Source organism: Bombina bombina, chromosome 2, assembly GCF_027579735.1.
Source record: "Bombina bombina isolate aBomBom1 chromosome 2, aBomBom1.pri, whole genome shotgun sequence".
NCBI classification, from domain to species: Eukaryota; Metazoa; Chordata; class Amphibia; order Anura; family Bombinatoridae; genus Bombina; species Bombina bombina.
In genome coordinates, this window is record NC_069500.1 from 1,848,113 (window position 1) to 1,872,229 (window position 24,117).

At 48.5% G+C, this 24,117-nt stretch overlaps 1 protein-coding gene across 1 annotated transcript in view; it reads right to left on the reverse strand.

The window, feature by feature from the left end:
• Positions 1-24,117, reverse strand: part of TLN1 (talin 1) — a gene marked incomplete in the record, with an annotated part of 895,533 nt that overhangs the window by 107,571 nt on the left and 763,845 nt on the right. Inside the window, 2 exon segments of the mRNA XM_053700951.1 lie at positions 12,838-12,945; positions 13,287-13,472. Of these exon segments, the coding sequence (XP_053556926.1) occupies positions 12,838-12,945; positions 13,287-13,472 (294 nt within the window).

Consider the following 24,117-nt stretch of genomic DNA (forward strand, 5'->3'; position numbering starts at 1 on the left):
TAAGCATAAGGCTATCCTACATACTAATTAATGCCTGGGATAAACATAAGGCTAACCTACATACTAATTAATGCCTGGGATAAACATAAGGCTACCCTACATACTATTTAATGCCTGGGATAAGCATAAGGCTATTCTACACACTAATTACTGCCTGGGATAAGCATAAGGCTATCCTACATACTAATTACTGCCTGGGATAAGCATAAGGCTATCCTACATACTAATTACTGCCTGGGATAAGCATAAGGCTATCCTACATACTAATTACTGCCTGGGATAAGCATAAGGCTATCCTACATACTAATTACTGCCTGGGATAAGCATAAGGCTATTCTACATACTAATTAATGCCTGGGATAAACATAAGGCTAACCTACATACTAATTAATGCCTGGGATAAACATAAGGCTACCCTACATACTATTTAATGCCTGGGATAAGCATAAGGCTATTCTACATACTAATTACTGCCTGGGATAAGCATAAGGCTATCCTACATACTAATTACTGCCTGGGATAAGCATAAGGCTATCCTACATACTAATTACTGCCTGGGATAAGCATAAGACTATCCTAAGTTATGATTATTGCCTGTGATAAGGATAAGGTTATACTACGTAGTAATAGCAGTACTGTAATTACATGCAAGCTTCACACCAAAAATTCCCAAACAAGTTCATCCAAAAAAGAGTATACAGCAGCAATGTAATTATATGCAATTTATTGCAGACTGTGACAGAGTATAGAACGTTTCGGATCTAACGATCCTTAATCATGTATACATGATTAAGGAATGTTAGATCCGAAACGTTGTATTCTATTAGAATCACAGACACCCTCTCTTGCTTGATACGAGCAATGACTCGAGGAAGGAGAGCAAACTGTGGGAACAGGTACGCCAGACTGAAGTTCCAAGGCACCGCCAGAGCGTCTATCAAAGCGGCTTGTGGATCCCTTGATCTTTAAATGTACTTTGGAAGCTTGGCGTTTAGACGTGACGCCATCAGATCCAACTCCGGAACCCCCCAACTGAGGGTTATCTTTGAGAAAACTACCAGATGGAGAGTCCACTCTCCAGGATGAAAGGTCTGCATGCTCAGAAAATCTGCCTCCCAGTTGTCCACCCCTGGGATGTGGATGGCAGAGATGAGGCAATCGTGAGACTCCTCCTTCATTGCTAAGGCACTCTGAGTTCCACCCTGGTGATTGCTGTATGCCACCGAGGTGATTTTGTCCTATTGAAATCTGATAAACCGGACTAAAGCTAGTTGAGGCCAGGCTTTAAAAGCATTGTAAATTGCTCTCAACTCTAGAATGTTTATGGGAAGAGAAGACTCCTCTCAGCGCTGCGGAATCTGTTGGCGCTCTACAAATACCTGATAATAATAATAATAAGTCCAAAGACCCTGAGCCTTCAAAGAATCCCAAACGGTTTCCCAGCCTGACAGGCTGGCATCCGTGGTCATTATCATCCAGGAAGGTCTCAGGAAGCATGTACCCTGAGACAGATGGTCCTGTGAAATCCACCAAGATAGAGAGTCTCTTGTTAGGGGATCCAGAGCTATACTCTGCGGTAGGTTCGAGTAGTCTCCGTTCCATTGTCTGAGCATGAATAACTGTAGGGGTCTCAGATGGAACCGAGCAAACAGAATGATGTCCATGGAAGCAACCATCAGACCAATTACTTACATACACTGAGCCACAGAAGGATGGGAAGAGGACTGAAGAGAAAGGCAAGAAGCCAGAAGTTTGGATTTTCTGACCTCTGTCAGAAAAATCTTAATGGACAGAGAATCTATAATCGTTCCTAAGAAACACACCCTGGTGTCTGGCACCAGAGAACTCTTCTCCATATTCACTTTCCACCCATGGGAACGTAGAATAGACAACAACATATCTGTATGAGATTTTGCTAACTGAAAAGATGGTGCTTGAACCAAGATGTCGTCCAGATAATGTGCCACCGATATTCCCTGAGATCTGACCACCGCCAAAAGGGCCCCTAGGACCTTTGTAAAGATTCAAAGAATCGATGAGCCGTGGCAAGGCCAAAGGGATGAGCAACAAACTGGAAATGTTTGTCCAGAAAGGCAAATCAAGGGAATTGATGATGTTCCCTGTGAATGGGAACATGAAGATACACATCCTTCAGATCTATGGTAGTCCTGAACCAAAGGTAGAATGGAACAAATAGTTTCCATTTTGAAGTACGGAACCTTGAGGAATTTGTTGACACTTTAGGTCTAAAATGGGATGAAAAGTTCCCTCTTTTTTTGGAAACACAAAAAGATTTGAATAGAATCCTTCCTCTATGGGAACTGGAACAATCACTCCCAGGGAAGATAGGTCCTTTACGCAGTTTAAGAAGGCCTCTCTCTTTACCTGGTTTGCAGCTAACCTCGACAGGATAAATCTGCCCCTGGGGAGACAATACTTGAATCCTATTCTGTATCCCTGAGAGACTACCTCCATGGCCCAAGGAACTGGGACGTCGCGGATCCAAGCCTGCCGAAAGAAGGAAAGTCTGCCCCCACTTGATCCAAGACTGGATCGGGAGCTATCCCTTCATGCTGATTTCTAATCAACTGAAGGCTTCTTGGTTTGCATTCCCTTATTCCAAAGCGGCATGGACTTCCATGAGGTTCTGGATTGTTCCGGCTTGGAAGAGGAACACTTTTGTCCTTTGAAATTGTGAAAGGAACGGAAATTGGAATTTTGGTGACCCCTAGGTCTATTTTATTTATCCTGAGGTAGGAAATATCCCTTTCCACCCGCAATCTCGAAAATGATCTCAGCTAGACCAGGACCAAATAAAGTCTTGCCCTTATAAGGTAAAGACAGAAGTTTTGACCTGGATGAAACATCTGCAGACCAAGATTTTAACCACAAAGCTCTACGAGCTAGAACAGCAAGGCTAGAAATCTTGGCTCCAAGTCTAACCACTTGCATGCTAGCATCACAGATAAAAGTATTCTCCAACTAAGAGCCTTGATCCTATCCTGGATCTCCTCTATGGTAGTCTCTTCTGAAATTAGGTCAGACAAGTCATGACACCAATAAGATGCTGCCCCCGCAACCGTAGCAATACTTGAAACTGGTTACCACTGTAATCCTTGATGAATGTACATCTTTCTTAAATAAGCCTCCTGCTTCTTATCCATGGGATCCTTGAAGAAACAACTATCCTCAATAGGAATATTAGTTCTCTTTGCTAGAGTAGAAATAGCTCCCTCTACCTTGGGTACTGTGCGCCAAAAGTCACGTACAGAGACAGCAACAGGAAATATTTTTTGAAAAACAGGGGACAGGGAAAAAGGAATACCTGGGTAATCCCATTCCTGAGCTATAATTTCCAACATATGGTCTGGAACTGGAAAAAAATCCAGAGATGAAGGAATGACATCATATACTCTTAAGTTTGCTAGGCTTTTTTGGGTTCTCAGTGACAGACAAGTCTGAGTCATCCAAAGTAGCAAGGACCTCCTTCAAAAATAAACTGAGGTGTTCTAGATTAAATCTTAAATTAATCTCCTCTGAATCTGTAGAATTTTCCACCACAGAGTCCGAGTCTGATATATTTTGCCCTCAGAAGCCACTGAGGTATCATCTGCATCAGACAATTGAGAGAGACTTACTAACGCAGTTTTAGTGGAGTCAGAACCCTTACTAACAGAAATATTTTTAGATTTCCTCTTTCGCTTACCAGCAACAGGAAAGCTGATAAAGCTGCAGAACCCGCAGAAGTTATTTGCACAGAAAAATCTCCTGGTAAAGACCGCCAGGAGGATGTTGAAAGGAATCGCAGGGCACTGCATGTGAAACTTCTAAAGCTTGAGACGTTTGAGGAGAAAGCTGAGGCATGGCACGGACAAAATTATCCTGAGAGACAGATGGCTCCGAGAGGGATTTTTTATTTTTAGACAAAAGCATATTGTTTAAGCATGAGGAGCAAAGCTGCACAGGAGGAATAATTTGAGCCTCCAAGCAATACATTTTTTTTTTTTCAAAAGAGACATTTGAGATTGTCTCAGGTTCCATAATGGTTTTAAATTAAGCCCACTAGCAAAATAAATGTACAAATATGGCTCTCAACTTTTTAAGGAAACCTATTAAAATTTCTTAAAACAAAATAACCCAAAGATTGAAATAAAGATTCTCAAAAATAATACATAAATAAGTGGCACCTATAATCCTCAGCTCTGCTGAGGACTCACCACGCCTTAGAACCAGCAGAGAAATACCCACTAGTAGGAAATAGTAGACACTGAGTAGCGGTTATATTCAGAAAAAGATTTGCACAAATATCGGCTATCCGGGTCATAAACTTTGTGAGCAGCAGCTGATATACAGCACAATAACACTCTGTGAAGCGATCGGCTACGAAAGCTGAAGCCGTTAGCGGAAGCCGGTCACATGACCGCAAGAGAAATAAACTGCGCCAAATAATAAAAAACGGTGCAAATAAAAACGGCTCAAATATGGCTCCATATAAGAATCCCTTTTTAGAGCATGCACAACATCAAAAGTAAAAACACAAATGCTTGATACAGAATATAATAAATAAAAAATGCCAGAAATATATAATATATATGCTCCCTAACCCTCTCATTGCTAGCCTCAAACAATTAACTTTAATAAAAGTCAGAATACCCCTATTAAAGGTGCAGTACCCTACATATGCCCCTGCCGGAATAAATCTCCACCCTGGAGATAGATGAGTTCCAAGTTAAGAATCCACAGATTAAAAAAAAAAAAAAAAAAATCCACAGAGGAAGTAACCCCTAGAGTGCTTGTTCCTTCTAACCTAGAAGACAAGAGAACTTACCTGTGGATCCAGATGCAGATTCTTAGGTGTGACAGATTCACCAACATCTGTTAGGGACCTGAAGCAAAAGAAGAGTAAACAACCCTGGTTTTCTATAAAGGGGTAGCATAGATGTTAGAAATAAAGCAAGGACCACCTCGCCGCCTTCTAACTGCTAAAAGCCACCATTACTCTTACTAAAGAGATTGACATGGACACAGCATAGCCCATAAAAGGATTAAATCTTCTCAGGCACTCATCTTCGCCATCCTCCCATCACAGAGGCAAATAATTACTGAGGATTATGGGTAATGGCTCTGCTGGGGTGCTCTTTGCCTCCTCCTGCTGGCTAGGAGTTGAATATCCCACTAGTAATTTGAATGAAATTGGGTACTCTCCATGCCATAGGAAAGAAAGAAACAGTAGGGCACTGCTAAGGGAAATCAAGAGAATAATATGGGAAAATTTGGAGACCAAATTTCTAAATTTTAGGAGTTAAGCACATATGTAATGTACCAAGTGAAAGTACTGGGAACCCCCAAACTATATATTAGCTATGGAATAGGGCACCAGTTATAGTAGCGTCTGAGTTACTTACCTTTTAGATCCCCTCCACTGATCTTACCAGCTTGCTGAGGCTCCCACAGAACGCTGATGCAGTAGAAGTAAATATACAGTGTCTCTTGTATTAACTAATATGTCTAGTACTAAATGTCACCCAATAGCAATTACATAGGATATTGTGAATCTGTAATCAATGATTTTGTATAATTAACCATCACCGCAAAATGTCTATATAATTGTAAATAGTGATGTTCTTTGGGATTGATTATATGAGCCACCAATAGGTTAAATATTGTATTTAGGAATGATGGTGTTCCTTTAAGAATATGTATATAAAGCTCAATGCGGTCTGGTCACAGGTATGCAGTGACCAAGTGCGCATGCGCACGAAACGCGTCTGCGATGGACCTTGATCGCACAACTCTGTTGTTTTTGTGTGTGGTGAACTTCCTTGATTTTAATAGTATAAAAACATAATTTATGTAAGAACTTACCTGATAAATTAATTTCTTTCATATTAGCAAGAGTCCATGAGCTAGTGACGTATGGGATATACATTCCTACCAGGAGGGGCAAAGTTTCCCAAACCTCAAAATGCCTACAAATACACCCCTCACCACACCCACAATTCAGTTTAACGAATAGCCAAGAAGTGGGGTGATAAACAAGTGCGAAAGCATATAAAATAAGGAATTGGAATAATTGTGCTTTATACAAAAATCATAACCACCACAAAAAAAGGGTGGGCCTCATGGACTCTTGCTAATATGAAAGAAATGAATTTATCAGGTAAGTTCTTACATAAATTATGTTTTCTTTCATGTAATTAGCAAAAGTCCATGAGCTAGTGACGTATGGGATAATGATTACCCAAGATGTGGATCTTTCCACGCAAGAGTCACTAGAGAGGGAGGGATAAAATAAAGACAGCCAATTCCTGCTGAAAATAATCCACACCCAAAATAAAGTTTAATGAAAAACATAAGCAGAAGATTCAAACTGAAACCGCTGCCTGAAGTACTTTTCTACCAAAAACTGCTTCAGAAGAAGAAAATACATCAAAATGGTAGAATTTAGTAAAAGTATGCAAAGAGGACCAAGTTGCTGCTTTGCAAATCTGATCAATCAAAGCTTTATTCCTAAACGCCCAGGAAGTAGAAACTGACCTAGTAGAATGAGCTGTAATCCTTTGAGGCGGAGTTTTACCGGACTCAACATAGGCAAGATGAATTAAAGATTTCAACCAAGATGCCAAAGAAATGGCAGAAGCTTTCTGGCCTTTTCTAGAACCGGAAAAGATAACAAATAAACTAGAAGTCTTTCGGAAAGACTTAGTAGCTTCAACATAATATTTCAAAGCTCTAACAACATCCAAAGAATGTAACGATTTCTCCTTAGAATTCTTAGGATTAGGACATAATGAAGGAACCACAATTTCTCTACTAATGTTGTTGGAATTCACAACTTTAGGTAAAAATTCAAAAGAAGTTCGCAACACTGCCTTATCCTGATGAAAAATCATAAAAGGAGACTCACAAGAAAGAGCAGATAATTCAGAAACTCTTCTGGCAGAAGAGATTGCCAAAAGGAACAAAACTTTCCAAGAAAGTAATTTAATGTCCAATGAATGCATAGGTTCAAACGGAGGAGCTTGAAGAGCCCCTAGAACCAAATTCAAACTCCAAGGAGGAGAAATTGACTTAATGACAGGTTTTATACGAACCAAAGCTTGTACAAAACAATGAATATCAGGAAGATTAGCAATCTTTCTGTGAAAAAGAACAGAAAGAGCAGAGATTTGTCCTTTCAAGGAACTTGCGGACAAACCTTTATCTAAACCATCCTGAAGAAACTGTAAAATTCTTGGAATTCTAAAAGAATGCCAAGAAAAATGATGAGAAAGACACCAAGAAATATAAGTCTTCCAGACTCTAATATATCTCTCTGGATACAGATTTACGAGCCTGTAACATAGTATTAATCACAGAGTCAGAGAAACCTCTTTGACTAAGAATCAAGCGTTCAATCTCCATACCTTTAAATTTAAGGATTTGAGATCCTGATGGAAAAAAGGACCTTGCGACAGAAGGTCTGGTCGTAGCGGAAGAGTCCACGGATGGCAAGAGGCCATCCGGACAAGATCCGCATACCAAAACCTGTGAGGCCATGCCGGAGCTACCAGCAGAACAAACGAGCATTCCTTCAGAATCTTGGAGATTACTCTTGGAAGAAGAACTAGAGGCGGAAAGATATAAGCAGGATGATACTTCCAAGGAAGTGATAATGCATCCACTGCTTCCGCCTGAGGATCCCGGGATCTGGACAGATACCTGGGAAGTTTCTTGTTTAGATGAGACGCCATCAGATCTATTTCTGGAAGCTCCCATATTTGAACAATCTGAAGAAATACCTCTGGGTGAAGAGACCATTCGCCCGGATGCAACGTTTGGCGACTGAGATAATCCGCTTCCCAATTGTCTATACCTGGGATATGAACCGCAGAGATTAGACAGGAGCTGGATTCCGCCCAAACCAGAATTCGAGATACTTCTTTCATAGCCAGAGGACTGTGAGTCCCTCCTTGATGATTGATGTATGCCACAGTTGTGACATTGTCTGTCTGAAAACAAATGAACGATTCTCTCTTCAGAAGAGGCCAAGACTGAAGAGCTCTGAAAATTGCACGGAGTTCCAAAATATTGATCGGTAATCTCACCTCCTGAGATTCCCAAACTCCTTGTGCCGTCAGAGATCCCCACACAGCTCCCCAACCTGTGAGACTTGCATCTGTTGAAATTACAGTCCAGGTCGGAAGCACAAAAGAAGCCCCCTGAATTAAACAATGGTGATCTGTCCACCACGTTAGAGAGTGTTGTACAATCGGTTTTAAAGATATTAATTGAGATATCTTTGTGTAATCCCTGCACCACTGATTCAGCATACAGAGCTGAAGAGGTCGCATGTGAAAACGAGCAAAGGGGATCGCGTCCGATGCAGCAGTCATAAGACCTAGAATTTCCATGCATAAGGCTACCGAAGGGAATGATTGTGACTGAAGGTTTCGACAAGCTGAAATCAATTTTAGACGTCTCTTGTCTGTTAAAGACAGAGTCATGGACACTGAATCTATCTGGAAACCCAGAAAAGTTACCCTTGTCTGAGGAATCAATGAACTTTTTGGTAAATTGATCCTCCAACCATGATCTTGAAGAAACAACACAAGTCGATTCGTATGAGATTCTGCTAAATGTAAAGACTGAGCAAGTACCAAGATATCGTCCAAATAAGGAAATACCACAATACCCTGTTCTCTGATTACAGACAGAAGGGCACCGAGAACCTTTGTAAAAATTCTTGGAGCTGTAGCTAGGCCAAACGGCAGAGCCACAAACTGGTAATGCTTGTCAAGAAAAGAGAATCTCAGGAACTGATAATGATCTGGATGAATCGGAATATGCAGATAAGCATCCTGTAAATCTATTGTGGACATATAATGCCCTTGCTGAACAAAAGGCAAGATAGTCCTTACAGTTACCATTTTGAACGTTGGTATCTTTACATAACGATTCAATATTTTTAGATCCAGAACTGGTCTGAAGAAATTCTCCTTCTTTGGTACAATGAAGAGATTTGAATAAAACCCCATCCCCTGTTCCAGAACTGGAACTGGCATAATTACTCCAGCCAACTCTAGATCTGAAACACAATTCAGAAATGCTTAAGCTTTCACTGGATTTACTGGGACACGGGAAAGAAAAAATCTCTTTGCAGGAGGTCTCATCTTGAAACCAATTCTGTACCCTTCTGAAACAATGTTCACAAAGATTGTGAACAGAATTGATCCAAATTTCTTTGAAAAAACGTAACCTGCCCCCTACCAGCTGAGCTGGAATGAGGGCCGCACCTTCATGTGGACTTAGAAGCAGGCTTTGCCTTTCTAGAAGGCTTGGATTTATTCCAGACTGGAGATGGTTTCCAAACTGAAACTGCTCCTGAGGATGAAGGATCAGGCTTTTGTTCTTTGTTGAAACGAAAGGAACGAAAACGATTATTAGCCCTGTTTTTACCCTTAGATTTTTTATCCTGTGGTAAAAAAGTTCCTTTCCCACCAGTAACAGTTGAGATAATGGAATCCAACTGAGAACCAAATAATTTGTTACCCTGGAAAGAAATGGAAAGTAGAGTTTATTTAGAAGCCATATCAGCATTCCAAGTTTTAAGCCATAAAGCTCTTCTAGCTAAAATAGCTAGAGACATAAACCTGACATCAACTCTGATAATATCAAAAATGGCATCACAGATAAAATTATTAGCATGCTGAAGAAGAATAATAATATTATGAGAATCATGATCTGTTACTTGTTGTGCTAAAGTCTCCAACCAAAAAGTTGAAGCTGCAGCAACATCAGCCAAAGATATAGCAGGTCTAAGAAGATTACCTGAACACAGATAAGCTTTTCTTAGAAAGGATTCAATTTTCCTATCTAAAGGATCTTTAAACGAAGTACCATCTGACGTAGGAATAGTAGTACGTTTAGCAAGGGTAGAAATAGCCCCATCAACTCTAGGGATTTTGTCCCAAAATTCTAATCTGTCAGATGGCACAGAATATAATTGCTTAAAACGTTTAGAAGGAGTAAATGAATTACCCAATTTATCCCATTCTTTGGAAATTACTGCAGAAATAGCATTAGGAACAGGAAAAACTTCTGGAATAACCACAGGAGATTTAAACACCTTATCTAAACGTTTAGAATTAGTATCAAGAGGACCAGAATCCTCTATTTCTAAAGCAATTAGTACTTCTTTAAGTAAAGAACGAATAAATTCCATTTTAAATAAATATGAAGATTTATCAGCATCAATCTCTGAGACAGAATCCTCTGAACCAGAAGAGTCATCAGAATCAGAATGATGATGTTCATTTAAAAATTCATCTGTAGAGAGAGAAGTTTTAAAAGATTTTTTATGTTTACTAGAAGGAGAAATAACAGACATAGCCTTCTTGATGGATTCAGAAACAAAATCTCTTATGTTATCAGGAACATTCTGCACCTTAGATGTTGAGGGAACTGCAACAGGCAATGGTACTTTACTAAAGGAAATATTATCTGCTTTAACAAGTTTGTCATGACAATCAATACAAACAACAGCTGGAGGAATAGCTACCAAAAGTTTACAGCAGATACACTTAGCTTTGGTAGATCCAGCACTAGACAGCGATTTTCCTGTAGTATCTTCTGACTCAGATGCAACGTGAGACATCTTGCAATATGTAAGAGAAAAAACAACATATAAAGCAAAAATGATCAAATTCCTTAAATGACAGTTTCAGGAATGGGAAAAATGCCAATAAACAAGCTTCTAGTAACCAGAAGCAAAGAAAAAATGAGACTGAAATAATGTGGAGACAAAAGCGACGCCCATATTTTTTGGCGCCAAATAATACGCCCACATTGTTTGGCGTCTAAATGCTTTTTGGCGCCAAAAATGACGCCACATCCGGAACGCCGACATTTTTGGCGCAAAAGGACATAAAAAAATGACGCAACTTCCGGCGACACGTATGACGCCGGAAACAGAAAAGATTTTTTGCGCCAAAAAAGTCCGCGCCAAGAATGACGCAATAAAATGAAGCATTTTCAGCCCCCGCGAGCCTAACAGCCCATAGGGAAAAAAAGTCAAATTTTTAAAGTAAGAAAAAATGATTGATTCAAACGCATTATCCCAAATATGAAACTGACTGTCTGAAAATAAGGAATGTTGAACATCCTGAGTCAAGGCAAATAAATGTTTGAATACATATATTTAGAACTTTATAAATAAAGTGCCCAACCATAGCTAGGAGTGTCACAGAAAATAAGATTTACTTACCCCAGGACACTCATCTACATGTTTGTAGAAAGCCAAACCAGTACTGAAACGAGAATCAGTAGAGGTAATGGTATATATATATAAGAGTATATCGTCGATCTGAAAAGGGAGGTAAGAGATGAATCTCTACGACCGATAACAGAGAACCTATGAAATAGACCCCGTAGAAGGAGATCACTGCATTCAAATAGGCAATACTCTCCTCACATCCCTCTGACATTCACTGCACGCTGAGAGGAAAACCGGGCTCCAACTTGCTGCGGAGTGCATATCAACGTAGAATCCAGCACAAACTTACTTCACCACCTCCATAGGAGGCAAAGTTTGTAAAACTGAATTGTGGGTGTGGTGAGGGGTGTATTTATAGGCATTTTAAGGTTTGGGAAACTTTGCCCCTCCTGGTAGGGTTGTATATCCCATATGTCACTAGCTCATGGACTCTTGCTAATTACATGAAAGAAATAAAGCTTCAAGTATTTTTTACCCCTGCCGTGGACTTTAATTTGTGAGATTCAGTGCGCTCTTCCTTTTGGATTTCTACTTTTGTTTGGCGTGTGGAGTAGACACGTTTGCTGCTGCACTGGCTACACCTGGATGTCTAGCCCGCCCACTCTCCATTATGCCGCGATAGAACTCGCAAAAGGATATTTTCTCTCAACTGGTTTTAGGTGAATATGGTGATCCGTTACAGACGCTGTATGTGTCTCAAGTTAATAAACTGCAGAGGATATGATCAGATATTCCTGTAACCCCTTTGGAGGAGGCTGAGGGGGACAAGGTCCCTGCGACTACAAACATTAGTTATGGTTGAGAGATTTACCCGTGAGAGTACTGACGTTGCCATAAGAGAGGTATTCCTTTAACCCTATTACGCTCATGCCTTGAATCTTCTTTGAGTGAAACTAAAAGAAGTGTACAAGGTCTCAAGTCAGGTCTGAGCTCCCAATAATTTAGAAAATAATAAAATCTTGATTGCAGAGCACCTCGCTCAAACTCTCACCTCGGAGGACAAAAACTAACTGGGGAGGGATTGTGAGTGTTCTTCACCTCCACCTGCTGGCAGGAAGTATATACCATATGTTAGGAACACCTACGGACTCTCCTCATCTTACAAAAGAAATGACACAAGATAAGCACCAAATCCTTAAACAACCTGCAGCATTGGAAACCTGAAAGAATCAAGGACAACCAGGACTAATCGTATACTGAAACTAAAGGAGATCGGTGTGAGCCATAACTCGTCCTCAGGCTCCCTAATGGGCCACATTGTGAGGATATCTGAACTGGAGCACAGGTGAAATAATCAGCTGATCAATAAACCTGGTTATTTTACCTGCTCTCACCCAAGGTAATCCTGAAAACCTGGCCTGTTGGGGAGGTCTGAGGACAGGTTTGAAAACCAGTGCCATAGAAGATGAGACAGACTTCCTACTGCAGTGCCAGGGAATATTACATCCAGATACAAACTCACGTGCGTGTGCGTCTTCAGCCGGGGAGGCTGGGGGTTTATTAGTAGTGACCCTAAACAACGTGTAGCTTTAGGATCAAAGGTATTACCCTTCAGTGGGTTAAATTCTCCATTCCACACTCACCACTAGCACATGATCCAGCAGCTGCAGGTAGCCAGTCGCACATTCTTTACCATAGCGCATCGCACGGATCCGAACATCAGGGCTAACCTCAGGATGGTAGACGGCTTCCTGTGAAATTATAGAAGACAAACATGAAGCGTACACTTCTGCTAGTACCCAACAATCTCTGCCAAACAATCACAGGGCACAACTGCACGCGCTCTTGTCACTTGTACAGACACAGCACATACACACACACGCTCTTGTAACATGTAAATACACAGCTCACTCACACGTGCACTCCCTTCCCTCGTACAAATACCACACACACGTGCACTCCCTTATCTTGTACTGACAGAAAACGCACACACGTGCACTCCCTTACCTTGCACAGACAGAAAACTCACACGAGCACTCCCTTCTCACGTACAGACACCCTTCAGTCCCTTGTACATTCCACACAACCTCACCTTGCATGAACGTAGCATATCAGCAATTGCACGGCGACTCAGGTTAGCAGTTGCAATCACATCCTCTTGTCGACAAGAGTTTCCTGCAGCAACTGCTTTTGCAGTTGCCATTGTGATTCCTTTAGTCATGCGAATAAAGTCCTCTGGAGTGGCTGTTTTTGCCGGCTGCTCGGGAGATGAAAATGTCTGCAGGTGTCGAATTGGGAAAAATATTACTAATGGCAGAAGGTAGGAATGCGTGCATTACACAGAGAGCAAGCAGGGAACACTGAGGGGGGGGGACATAGAGCGCAGGAAACGCTGTAGGAAGGGACACAGAGAGCGCAGGGAAAACTGTAGGGAGGGGCACAGAGAGAGCGCAGGGAACACTGTAGGGAGGGGCACAGAGAGAGCGCAGGGAACACTGTAGGGAGGGACAGAGAGAGAGCACAGGGAACACTGTAGGGAGGGGCACAGAGAGAGCACAGGGAACACTGTAGGGAGGGGCACAGAGACAGCGCAGGGAACACTGTAGGGAGGGGCACAGAGAGAGCGCAGGGAACACTGTAGGGAGGGGCACAGAGACAGCGCAGGGAACACTGTAGGGAGGGGCACAGAGAGAGCACAGGGAACACTGTAGGGAGGGGCACAGAGAGAGCACAGGGAACACTGTAGGGAGGGGCACAGAGAGAGCGCAGGGAACACTGTAGGGAGGGGCACAGAGACAGCGCAGGGAACACTGTAGGGAGGGGCACAGAGACAGCGCAGGGAACACTGTAGGGAGGGGCACAGAGACAGCGCAGGGAACACTGTAGGGAGGGGCACAGAGAGAGCACAGGGAACACTGTAGGGAGGGGCACAGAGAAAGCACAGGGAACACTGTAGGGAGGGGCACAGAGACAGCGCAGGGAACACTGTAGGGAGGGGCACAGAGACAGCGCAGGGAACACTGTAGGGAGGGGCACAGAGACAGCGCAGGGAACACTGTAGGGAGGGGCACAGAGACAGCGCAGGGAACACTGTAGGGAGGGGCACAGAGACAGCGCAGGGAACACTGTTGGGAGGGGCACAGAGAGAGCAAAGGGAACACTGTAGGGAGGGGCACAGAGAGAGCACAGGGAACACTGTAGGGAGAGGCACAGAGAGAGCACAGGGAACACTGCAGGGAGGGGCACAGAGAGAGCGCAGGGAACACTGCAGGGAGGGGCACAGAGAGAGCGCAGGGAACACTGTAGGGAGGGGCACAGAGAGAGTACAGGGAACACTGTAGGGAGGGGCACAGAGAGAGCGCAGGGAACACTGTAGGGAGGGGCACAGAGAGAGCACAGGGAACACTGTAGGGAGGGACACAGAGAGAGCGCAGGGAACACTGTAGGGAGGGGCACAGAGAGAGCACAGGGAACACTGTAGGGAGGGGCACAGAGAGAGCACAGGGAACACTGTAGGGAGGGGCACAGAGAGAGCGCAGGTAACACTGTAGGGAGGGGCACAGAGAGAGCACAGGGAACACTATAGGGAGGGACACAGAGAGAGCGCAGGGAACACTGTAGGGAGGGGCACAGAGAGAGCACAGGGAACACTGTAGGGAGGGGCACAGAGAGAGCGCAGGGAACACTATAGGGAGGGGCACAGAGACAGCACAGGGAACACTGTAGGGAGGGGCACAGAGAGAGCGCAGGGAACACTGTAGGGAGGGGCACAGAGAGAGCACAGGGAACACCGTAGGGAGGGGCACAGAGACAGCGCAGGGAACACTGTAGGGAGGGGCAGATAGAGAGCGCGGGGAACACTGTAGGGAGGGACAGAGAGAGCACAGGGAACACTGTAGGGAGGGACAGAGAGAGCACAGGGAACACTGTAGGGAGGGGCACAGAGAGAGCACAGGGAACACTGTAGGGAGGGGCACAGAGAGAGCACAGGGAACACTGTAGGGAGGGGCACAGAGAGAGCGCAGGGAACACTGTAGGGAGGGGCACAGAGAGAGCGCAGGGAACACTGTAGGGAGGGACAGAGAGAGAGCACAGGGAACACTGTAGGGAGGGGCACAGAGAGAGCACAGAGAACACTGTAGGGAGGGGCACAGAGAGAGCACAGGGAACAGTGTAGGGAGGGGCACAGAGAGAGCACAGGGAACAGTGTAGGGAGGGGCACAGAGAGAGCACAGGGAACACTGTAGGGAGGGGCACAGAGAGAGCACAGAGAACACTGTAGGGAGGGGCACAGAGAGAGCACAGGGAACACTGTAGGGAGGGGCACAGAGAAAGCGCAGGGAACACTGTAGGGAGGGGCACAGAGAGAGCGCAGGGAACACTGTAGGGAGGGGCACAGAGAGCGCGCAGGGAACACTGTAGGGAGGGGCACAGAGAGAGCACAGGTAACACTGAAGGGAGGGACAGAGAGAGCACAAGGAACACTGTAGGGAGGGGCACAGAGAGAGTGCAGGGAACACTGTAGGGAGGGGCACAGAGAGAGTGCAGGGAACACTGTAGGGAGGGGCACAGAGACAGCGCAGGGAACACTGTAGGGAGGGGCACAGAGAGAGCACAGGGAACACTGTAGGGAGGGGCACAGAGAGAGCACAGGGAACACTGTAGGGAGGGGCACAGAGAGAGCACAGGGAACACTGTAGGGAGGGCACAGAGAGAGCGCAGGGAACACTGTAGGGAGGGACAGAGAGAGCACAAGGAACACTGTAGGGAGGGGCACAGAGAGAGCACAGGGAACACTGTAGGGAGGGGCACAGAGAGAGCACAGGGAACACTGTAGGGAGGGACAGAGAGAGCGCAGGGAACACTGTAGGGAGGGACAGAGAGAGCACAGGGAACACTGTAGGGAGGGGCACAGAGAGAGCACAGGGAACACTGTAGGGAGGGGCACAGAGAGAGCACAGGGAACACTGTAGGGAGGGGCACAGAGAGAGCGCAGGGAACACTGTAGGGAGGGACAGAGAGAGAGCACAGGGAACACTGTAGGGAGGGGCACAGAGAGAGCACAGAGAACACTGTAGGGAGGGGCACAGAGAGAGCACAGAGAACACTGTAGGGAGGGGCACAGAGAGAGCACAGGGAACAGTGTAGGGAGGGGCACAGAGAGAGCACAGGGAACAGTGTAGGGAGGGGCACAGAGAGAGCACAGGGAACACTGTAGGGAGGGGCACAGAGAGAGCACAGAGAACACTGTAGGGAGGGGCACAGAGAGAGCACAGGGAACACTGTAGGGAGGGGCACAGAGAAAGCGCAGGGAACACTGTAGGGAGGGGCACAGAGAGAGCGCAGGGAACACTGTAGGGAGGGGCACAGAGAGCGCGCAGGGAACACTGTAGGGAGGGGCACAGAGAGAGCACAGGTAACACTGAAGGGAGGGACAGAGAGAGCACAAGGAACACTGTAGGGAGGGGCACAGAGAGAGCGCAGGGAACACTGTAGGGAGGGGCACAGAGAGAGCGCAGGTTACACTGTAGGGAGGGACACAGAGAGAGCACAGGGAACACTGTAGGGAGGGGCACAGAGACAGCGCAGGGAACACTGTAGGGAGGGGCACAGAGACAGCGCAGGGAACACTGTAGGGAGGGGCACAGAGAGAGCACAGGGAACACTGTAGAGAGGGGCACAAAGAGAGCACAGGGAACACTGTAGGGAGGGGCACAGAGAGAGCACAGGGTACACTGTAGGGAGGGGCACAGAGAGAGCACAGGGAACACTGTAGGGAGGGGCACAGAGACAGCGCAGGGAACACTGTAGGGAGGGGCACAGAGAGAGCACAGGGAACACTGTAGGGAGGGACACAGAGAGCAAAGGGAACACAGTAGGGAGGGGCACAGAGAGAGCGCAGGGAACACTGTAGGGAGGGACACATAGAGAGCGCAGGGAACACTGTAGGGAGGGGCACAGAGAGAGCACAGGGAACACTGTAGGGAGGGGCACAGAGAGAGCACAGGGAACACTGTAGGGAGGGACACAGAGAGAGCACAGGGAACACTGTAGGGAGGGACAGAGAGAGCACAAGGAACACTGTAGGGAGGGGCACAGAGAGAGCACAGGGAACACTGTAGGGAGGGACAGAGAGAGCACAAGGAACACTGTAGGGAGGGGCACAGAGAGAGCACAGGGAACACTGTAGGGAGGGGCACAGAGACAGCGCAGGGAACACTGTAGGGAGGGGCACAGAGAGAGCACAGGGAACACTGTAGGGAGGGGCACAGAGAGAGCGCAGGGAACACTGTAGGGAGGGGCACAGAGAGAGCGCAGGGAACACTGTAGGGAGGGGCACAGAGAGAGCGCAGGGAACACTGTAGGGAGGGGCACAGAGAGAGAGCAGGGAACACTGTAGGGAGGGGCACAGAGAGAGAGCAGGGAACACTGTAGGGAGGGGCACAGAGAGAGCGCAGGGAACACTGTAGGGAGGGACACAGAGAGAGCACAGGGAACACTGTAGGGAGGGGCACAGAGAGAGCACAGGGAACACTGTAGGGAGGGGCACAGAGAGAGCACAGGGAACACTGTAGGGAGGGGCACAGAGAGAGCACAGGGAACACTGTAGGGAGGGGCGCAGGAAACACTGTAGGGAGGGGCACAGAGTGCAGGAAACACTGTAGGGAGGGACAGAGGGAGCGCAGGGAACACTGTAGGGAGGGGCACAGAGAGAGCACAGGGAACACTGTAGGGAGGGGCAGAGAGAGCGCAGGGAACACTTTAGGGAGGGACAGAGTGCGCAGGGAACACTGTAGGGAGGGACAGAGAGAGCACAAGGAACACTGTAGGGAGGGGCACAGAGAAAGCACAGGGAACACTGTAGGGAGGGGCACAGAGAGAGTGCAGGGAACACTGTAGGGAGGGGCACAGAGACAGCGCAGGGAACACTGTAGGGAGGGGCACAGAGAGAGCACAGGGAACACTGTAGGGAGGGGCACAGAGAGAGCACAGGGAACACTGTAGGGAGGGGCACAGAGAGAGCACAGGGAACACTGTAGGGAGGGCACAGAGAGAGCGCAGGGAACACTGTAGGGAGGGACAGAGAGAGCACAAGGAACACTGTAGGGAGGGGCACAGAGAGAGCACAGGGAACACTGTAGGGAGGGGCACAGAGAGAGCACAGGGAACACTGTAGGGAGGGCACAGAGAGAGCGCAGGGAACACTGTAGGGAGGGACAGAGAGAGCACAGGGAACACTGTAGGGAGGGGCACAGAGAGAGCACAGGGAACACTGTAGGGAGGGGCACAGAGAGAGCACAGGGAACACTGTAGGGAGGGGCACAGAGAGAGCGCAGGGAACACTGTAGGGAGGGACAGAGAGAGAGCACAGGGAACACTGTAGGGAGGGGCACAGAGAGAGCACAGAGAACACTGTAGGGAGGGGCACAGAGAGAGCACAGAGAACACTGTAGGGAGGGGCACAGAGAGAGCACAGGGAACAGTGTAGGGAGGGGCACAGAGAGAGCACAGGGAACACTGTAGGGAGGGACAGAGAGAGAGCACAGGGAACACTGTAGGGAGGGGCACAGAGAGAGCACAGAGAACACTGTAGGGAGGGGCACAGAGAGAGCACAGAGAACACTGTAGGGAGGGGCACAGAGAGAGCACAGGGAACAGTGTAGGGAGGGGCACAGAGAGAGCACAGGGAACAGTGTAGGGAGGGGCACAGAGAGAGCACAGGGAACACTGTAGGGAGGGGCACAGAGAGAGCGCAGGGAACACTGTAGGGAGGGGCACAGAGAGCGCGCAGGGAACACTGTAGGGAGGGGCACAGAGAGAGCACAGGTAACACTGAAGGGAGGGACAGAGAGAGCACAAGGAACACTGTAGGGAGGGGCACAGAGAGAGCGCAGGGAACACTGTAGGGAGGGGCACAGAGAGAGCGCAGGGAACACTGTAGGGAGGGACACAGAGAGAGCACAGGGAACACTGTAGGGAGGGGCACAGAGACAGCGCAGGGAACACTGTAGGGAGGGGCACAGAGACAGCGCAGGGAACACTGTAGGGAGGGGCACAGAGAGAGCACAGGGAACACTGTAGAGAGGGGCACAAAGAGAGCACAGGGAACACTGTAGGGAGGGGCACAGAGAGAGCACAGGGTACACTGTAGGGGGGGGCACAGAGAGAGCACAGGGAACACTGTAGGGAGGGGCACAGAGACAGCGCAGGGAACACTGTAGGGAGGGGCACAGAGAGAGCACAGGGAACACTGTAGGGAGGGACACAGAGAGCAAAGGGAACACAGTAGGGAGGGGCACAGAGAGAGCGCAGGGAACACTGTAGGGAGGGACACAGAGAGAGCACAGGGAACACTGTAGGGAGGGGCACAGAGAGAGCACAGGGAACACTGTAGGGAGGGGCACAGAGAGAGCACAGAGAACACTGTAGGGAGGGGCACAGAGAGAGCACAGGGAACAGTGTAGGGAGGGGCACAGAGAGAGCACAGGGAACAGTGTAGGGAGGGGCACAGAGAGAGCACAGGGAACACTGTAGGGAGGGGCACAGAGAGAGCACAGGGAACACTGTAGGGAGGGGCACAGAGAGAGCGCAGGGAACACTGTAGGGAGGGGCACAGAGAGCGCGCAGGGAACACTGTAGGGAGGGGCACAGAGAGAGCGCAGGTAACACTGAAGGGAGGGACAGAGAGAGCACAAGGAACACTGTAGGGAGGGGCACAGAGAGAGCGCAGGGAACACTGTAGGGAGGGGCACAGAGAGAGCGCAGGGAACACTGTAGGGAGGGACACAGAGAGAGCACAGGGAACACTGTAGGGAGGGGCACAGAGACAGCGCAGGGAACACTGTAGGGAGGGGCACAGAGACAGCGCAGGGAACACTGTAGGGAGGGGCACAGAGAGCAAAGGGAACACAGTAGGGAGGGGCACAGAGAGAGCGCAGGGAACACTGTAGGGAGGGACACAGAGAGAGCGCAGGGAACACTGTAGGGAGGGGCACAGAGAGAGCACAGGGAACACTGTAGGGAGGGGCACAGAGAGAGCACAGGGAACACTGTAGGGAGGGACACAGAGAGAGCACAGGGAACACTGTAGGGAGGGACAGAGAGAGCACAAGGAACACTGTAGGGAGGGGCACAGAGAGAGCACAGGGAACACTGTAGGGAGGGACACAAAGACAGCGCAGGGAACACTGTAGGGAGGGACAGAGAGAGCACAAGGAACACTGTAGGGAGGGGCACAGAGAGAGCACAGGGAACACTGTAGGGAGGGGCACAGAGACAGCGCAGGGAACACTGTAGGGAGGGGCACAGAGAGAGCACAGGGAACACTGTAGGGAGGGGCACAGAGAGAGTGCAGGGAACACTGTAGGGAGGGGCACAGAGAGAGCGCAGGGAACACTGTAGGGAGGGGCACAGAGAGAGCGCAGGGAACACTGTAGGGAGGGGCACAGAGAGAGAGCAGGGAACACTGTAGGGAGGGGCACAGAGAGAGAGCAGGGAACACTGTAGGGAGGGGCACAGAGAGAGCGCAGGGAACACTGTAGGGAGGGACACAGAGAGAGCACAGGGAACACTGTAGGGAGGGGCACAGAGAGAGCACAGGGAACACTGTAGGGAGGGGCACAGAGAGAGCACAGGGAACACTGTAGGGAGGGACACAGAGAGAGCACAAGGAACACTGTAGGGAGGGGCACAGAGAGAGCACAGGGAACACTGTAGGGAGGGGCGCAGGAAACACTGTAGGGAGGGGCACAGAGTGCAGGAAACACTGTAGGGAGGGGCACAGAGAGAGCACAGGGAACACTGTAGGGAGGGGCGCAGGAAACACTGTAGGGAGGGGCACAGAGTGCAGGAAACACTGTAGGGAGGGACAGAGGGAGCGCAGGGAACACTGTAGGGAGGGGCACAGAGAGAGCACAGGGAACACTGTAGGGAGGGGCAGAGAGAGCGCAGGGAACACTTTAGGGAGGGACAGAGTGCGCAGGGAACACTGTAGGGAGGGACAGAGAGAGCACAAGGAACACTGTAGGGAGGGGCACAGAGAAAGCACAGGGAACACTGTAGGGAGGGGCACAGAGAGAGTGCAGGGAACACTGTAGGGAGGGGCACAGAGACAGCGCAGGGAACACTGTAGGGAGGGGCACAGAGAGAGCACAGGGAACACTGTACGGAGGGGCACAGAGAGAGCACAGGGAACACTGTAGGGAGGGGCACAGAGAGAGCACAGGGAACACTGTAGGGAGGGCACAGAGAGAGCGCAGGGAACACTGTAGGGAGGGACAGAGAGAGCACAAGGAACACTGTAGGGAGGGGCACAGAGAGAGCGCAGGGAACACTGTAGGGAGGGGCACAGAGAGAGCGCAGGGAACACTGTAGGGAGGGACAGAGAGAGCGCAGGGAACACTGTAGGGAGGGACAGAGAGAGCGCAGGGAACACTGTAGGGAGGGACAGAGAGCACAAGGAACACTGTAGGGAGGGGCACAGAGAAAGCGCAGGGAACACTGTAGGGAGGGACACAGAGAGAGCACAGGGAACACTGTAGGGAGGGGCACAGAGAGAGCATAGGGAACATTGTAGGGAGGGGCACAGAGAGAGCGCAGGGAACACTGTAGGGAGGGACAGAGAGAGCACAAGGAACACTGTAGGGAGGGGCACAGAGAAAGCACAGGGAACACTGTAGGGAGGGGCACAGAGAGAGCACAGGGAACACTGTAGGGAGGGGCACAGAGAGAGCACAGGGAACACTGTAGGGAGGGGCACAGACAGAGCACAGGGAACACTGTAGGGAGGGGCACAGAGAGAGCACAGGGAACACTGTAGGGAGGGGCACAGAGACAGCGCAGGGAACACTGTAGGGAGGGGCACAGAGAGAGCACAGGGAACACTGTAGGGAGGGGCACAGAGAGAGCACAGGGAACACTGTAGGGAGGGACACAGAGAGCCCAAGGAACACTGTAGGGAGGGGCACAGAGAGAGCGCAGGGAACACTGTAGGGAGGGACAGAGAGAGCACAAGGAACACTGTAGGGAGGGGCACAGAGAGAGCGCATGGAACACTGTAGGGAGGGACAGAGAAAGCGCAGGGAACACTGTAGGGAGGGACACAGAGAGAGCACAGGGAACACTGTAGGGAGGGGCACAGAGACAGCGCAGGGAACACTGTAGGGAGGGGCACAGAGAAAGCACAGGGAACACTGTAGGGAGGGACACAGAGAGAGCGCAGGGAACACTGTAAGGAGGGGCACAGAGAGAGCACAGGGAACACTGTAGGGAGGGGCACAGAGAGAGCGCAGGGAACACTGTAGGGAGGGGCACAGAGACAGCGCAGGGAACACTGAAGGGAGGGGCACAGAGACAGCGCAGGGAACACTTTTGGGAGGGGCACAGAGAGAGCACAGGGAACACTGTAGGGAGGGGCACAGAGAGAGAGCACAGGGAACACTGTAGGGAGAGGCACAGAGAGAGCAAAGGGAACACTGTAGGGAGGGGCACAGAGAGAGCACAGGGAACACTATAGGGAAGGGCACAGGGAACAGTGTAGGGAGGGGCACAGAGAGAGCGCAGGGAACACTGTAGGGACGGGCACAGAGACAGCGCAGGGAACACTGCAGGGAGGGGCACAGAGAGAGCGCAGGGAACACTGTAGGGAGGGGCACAGAGAGAGTACAGGGAACACTGTAGGGAGGGGCACAGAGAGAGCGCAGGGAACACTGTAGGGAGGGACAGAGAGAGAGCACAGGGAACACTGTAGGGAGGGGCACAGAGAGAGCACAGGGAACACTGTAGGGAGGGGCACAGAGAGAGCGCAGGTAACACTGTAGGGAGGGGCACAGAGAGAGCACAGGGAACACTATAGGGAGGGACACAGAGAGAGCACAGGGAACACTATAGGGAGGGGCACAGAGACAGCACAGGGAACACTGTAGGGAGGGGCACAGAGAGAGCGCAGGGAACACTGTAGGGAGGGGCACAGAGAGAGCACAGGGAACACCGTAGGGAGGGGCACAGAGAGAGCGCAGGGAACACTGTAGGGAGGGGCACAGAGAGAGCACAGGGAACACCGTAGGGAGGGGCACAGAGACAGCGCAGGGAACACTGTAGGGAGGGGCAGATATACAGGGAGTGCAGAATTATTAGGCAAGTTGTATTTTTGAGGATTAATTTTATTATTGAACAACAACCATGTTCTCAATGAACCCAAAAAACTCATTAATATCAAAGCTGAATAGCTTTGGAAGTAGTTTTTAGTTAGTTTTTAGTTATAGCTATTTTAGGGGGATATCTGTGTGTGCAGGTGACTATTACTGTGCATAATTATTAGGCAACTTAACAAAAAACAAATATATACCCATTTCAATTATTTATTTTTACCAGTGAAACCAATATAACATCTCAACATTCACAAATATACATTTCTGACATTCAAAAACAAAACAAAAACAAATCAGTGACCAATATAGCCACCTTTCTTTGCAAGGACACTCAAAAGCCTGCCATCCATGTATTCTGTCAGTGTTTTGATCTGTTCACCATCAACATTGCGTGCAGCAGCAACCACAGCCTCCCAGACACTGTTCAGAGAGGTGTACTGTTTTCCCTCCTTGTAAATCTCTCATTTGATGATGGACCACAGGATCTCAATGGGGTTCAGATCAGGTGAACAAGGAGGCCATGTCATTAGATTTTCTTCTTTTATACCCTTTCTTGCCAGCCACGCTGTGGAGTACTTGGACGCGTGTGATGGAGCATTGTCCTGCATGAAAATCATGTTTTTCTTGAAGGATGCAGACTTCTTCCTGTACCACTGCTTGAAGAAGGTGTCTTCCAGAAACTGGCAGTAGGACTGGGAGTTGAGCTTGACTCCATCCTCAACCCGAAAAGGCCCCACAAGCTCATCTTTGATGATACCAGCCCAAACCAGTATA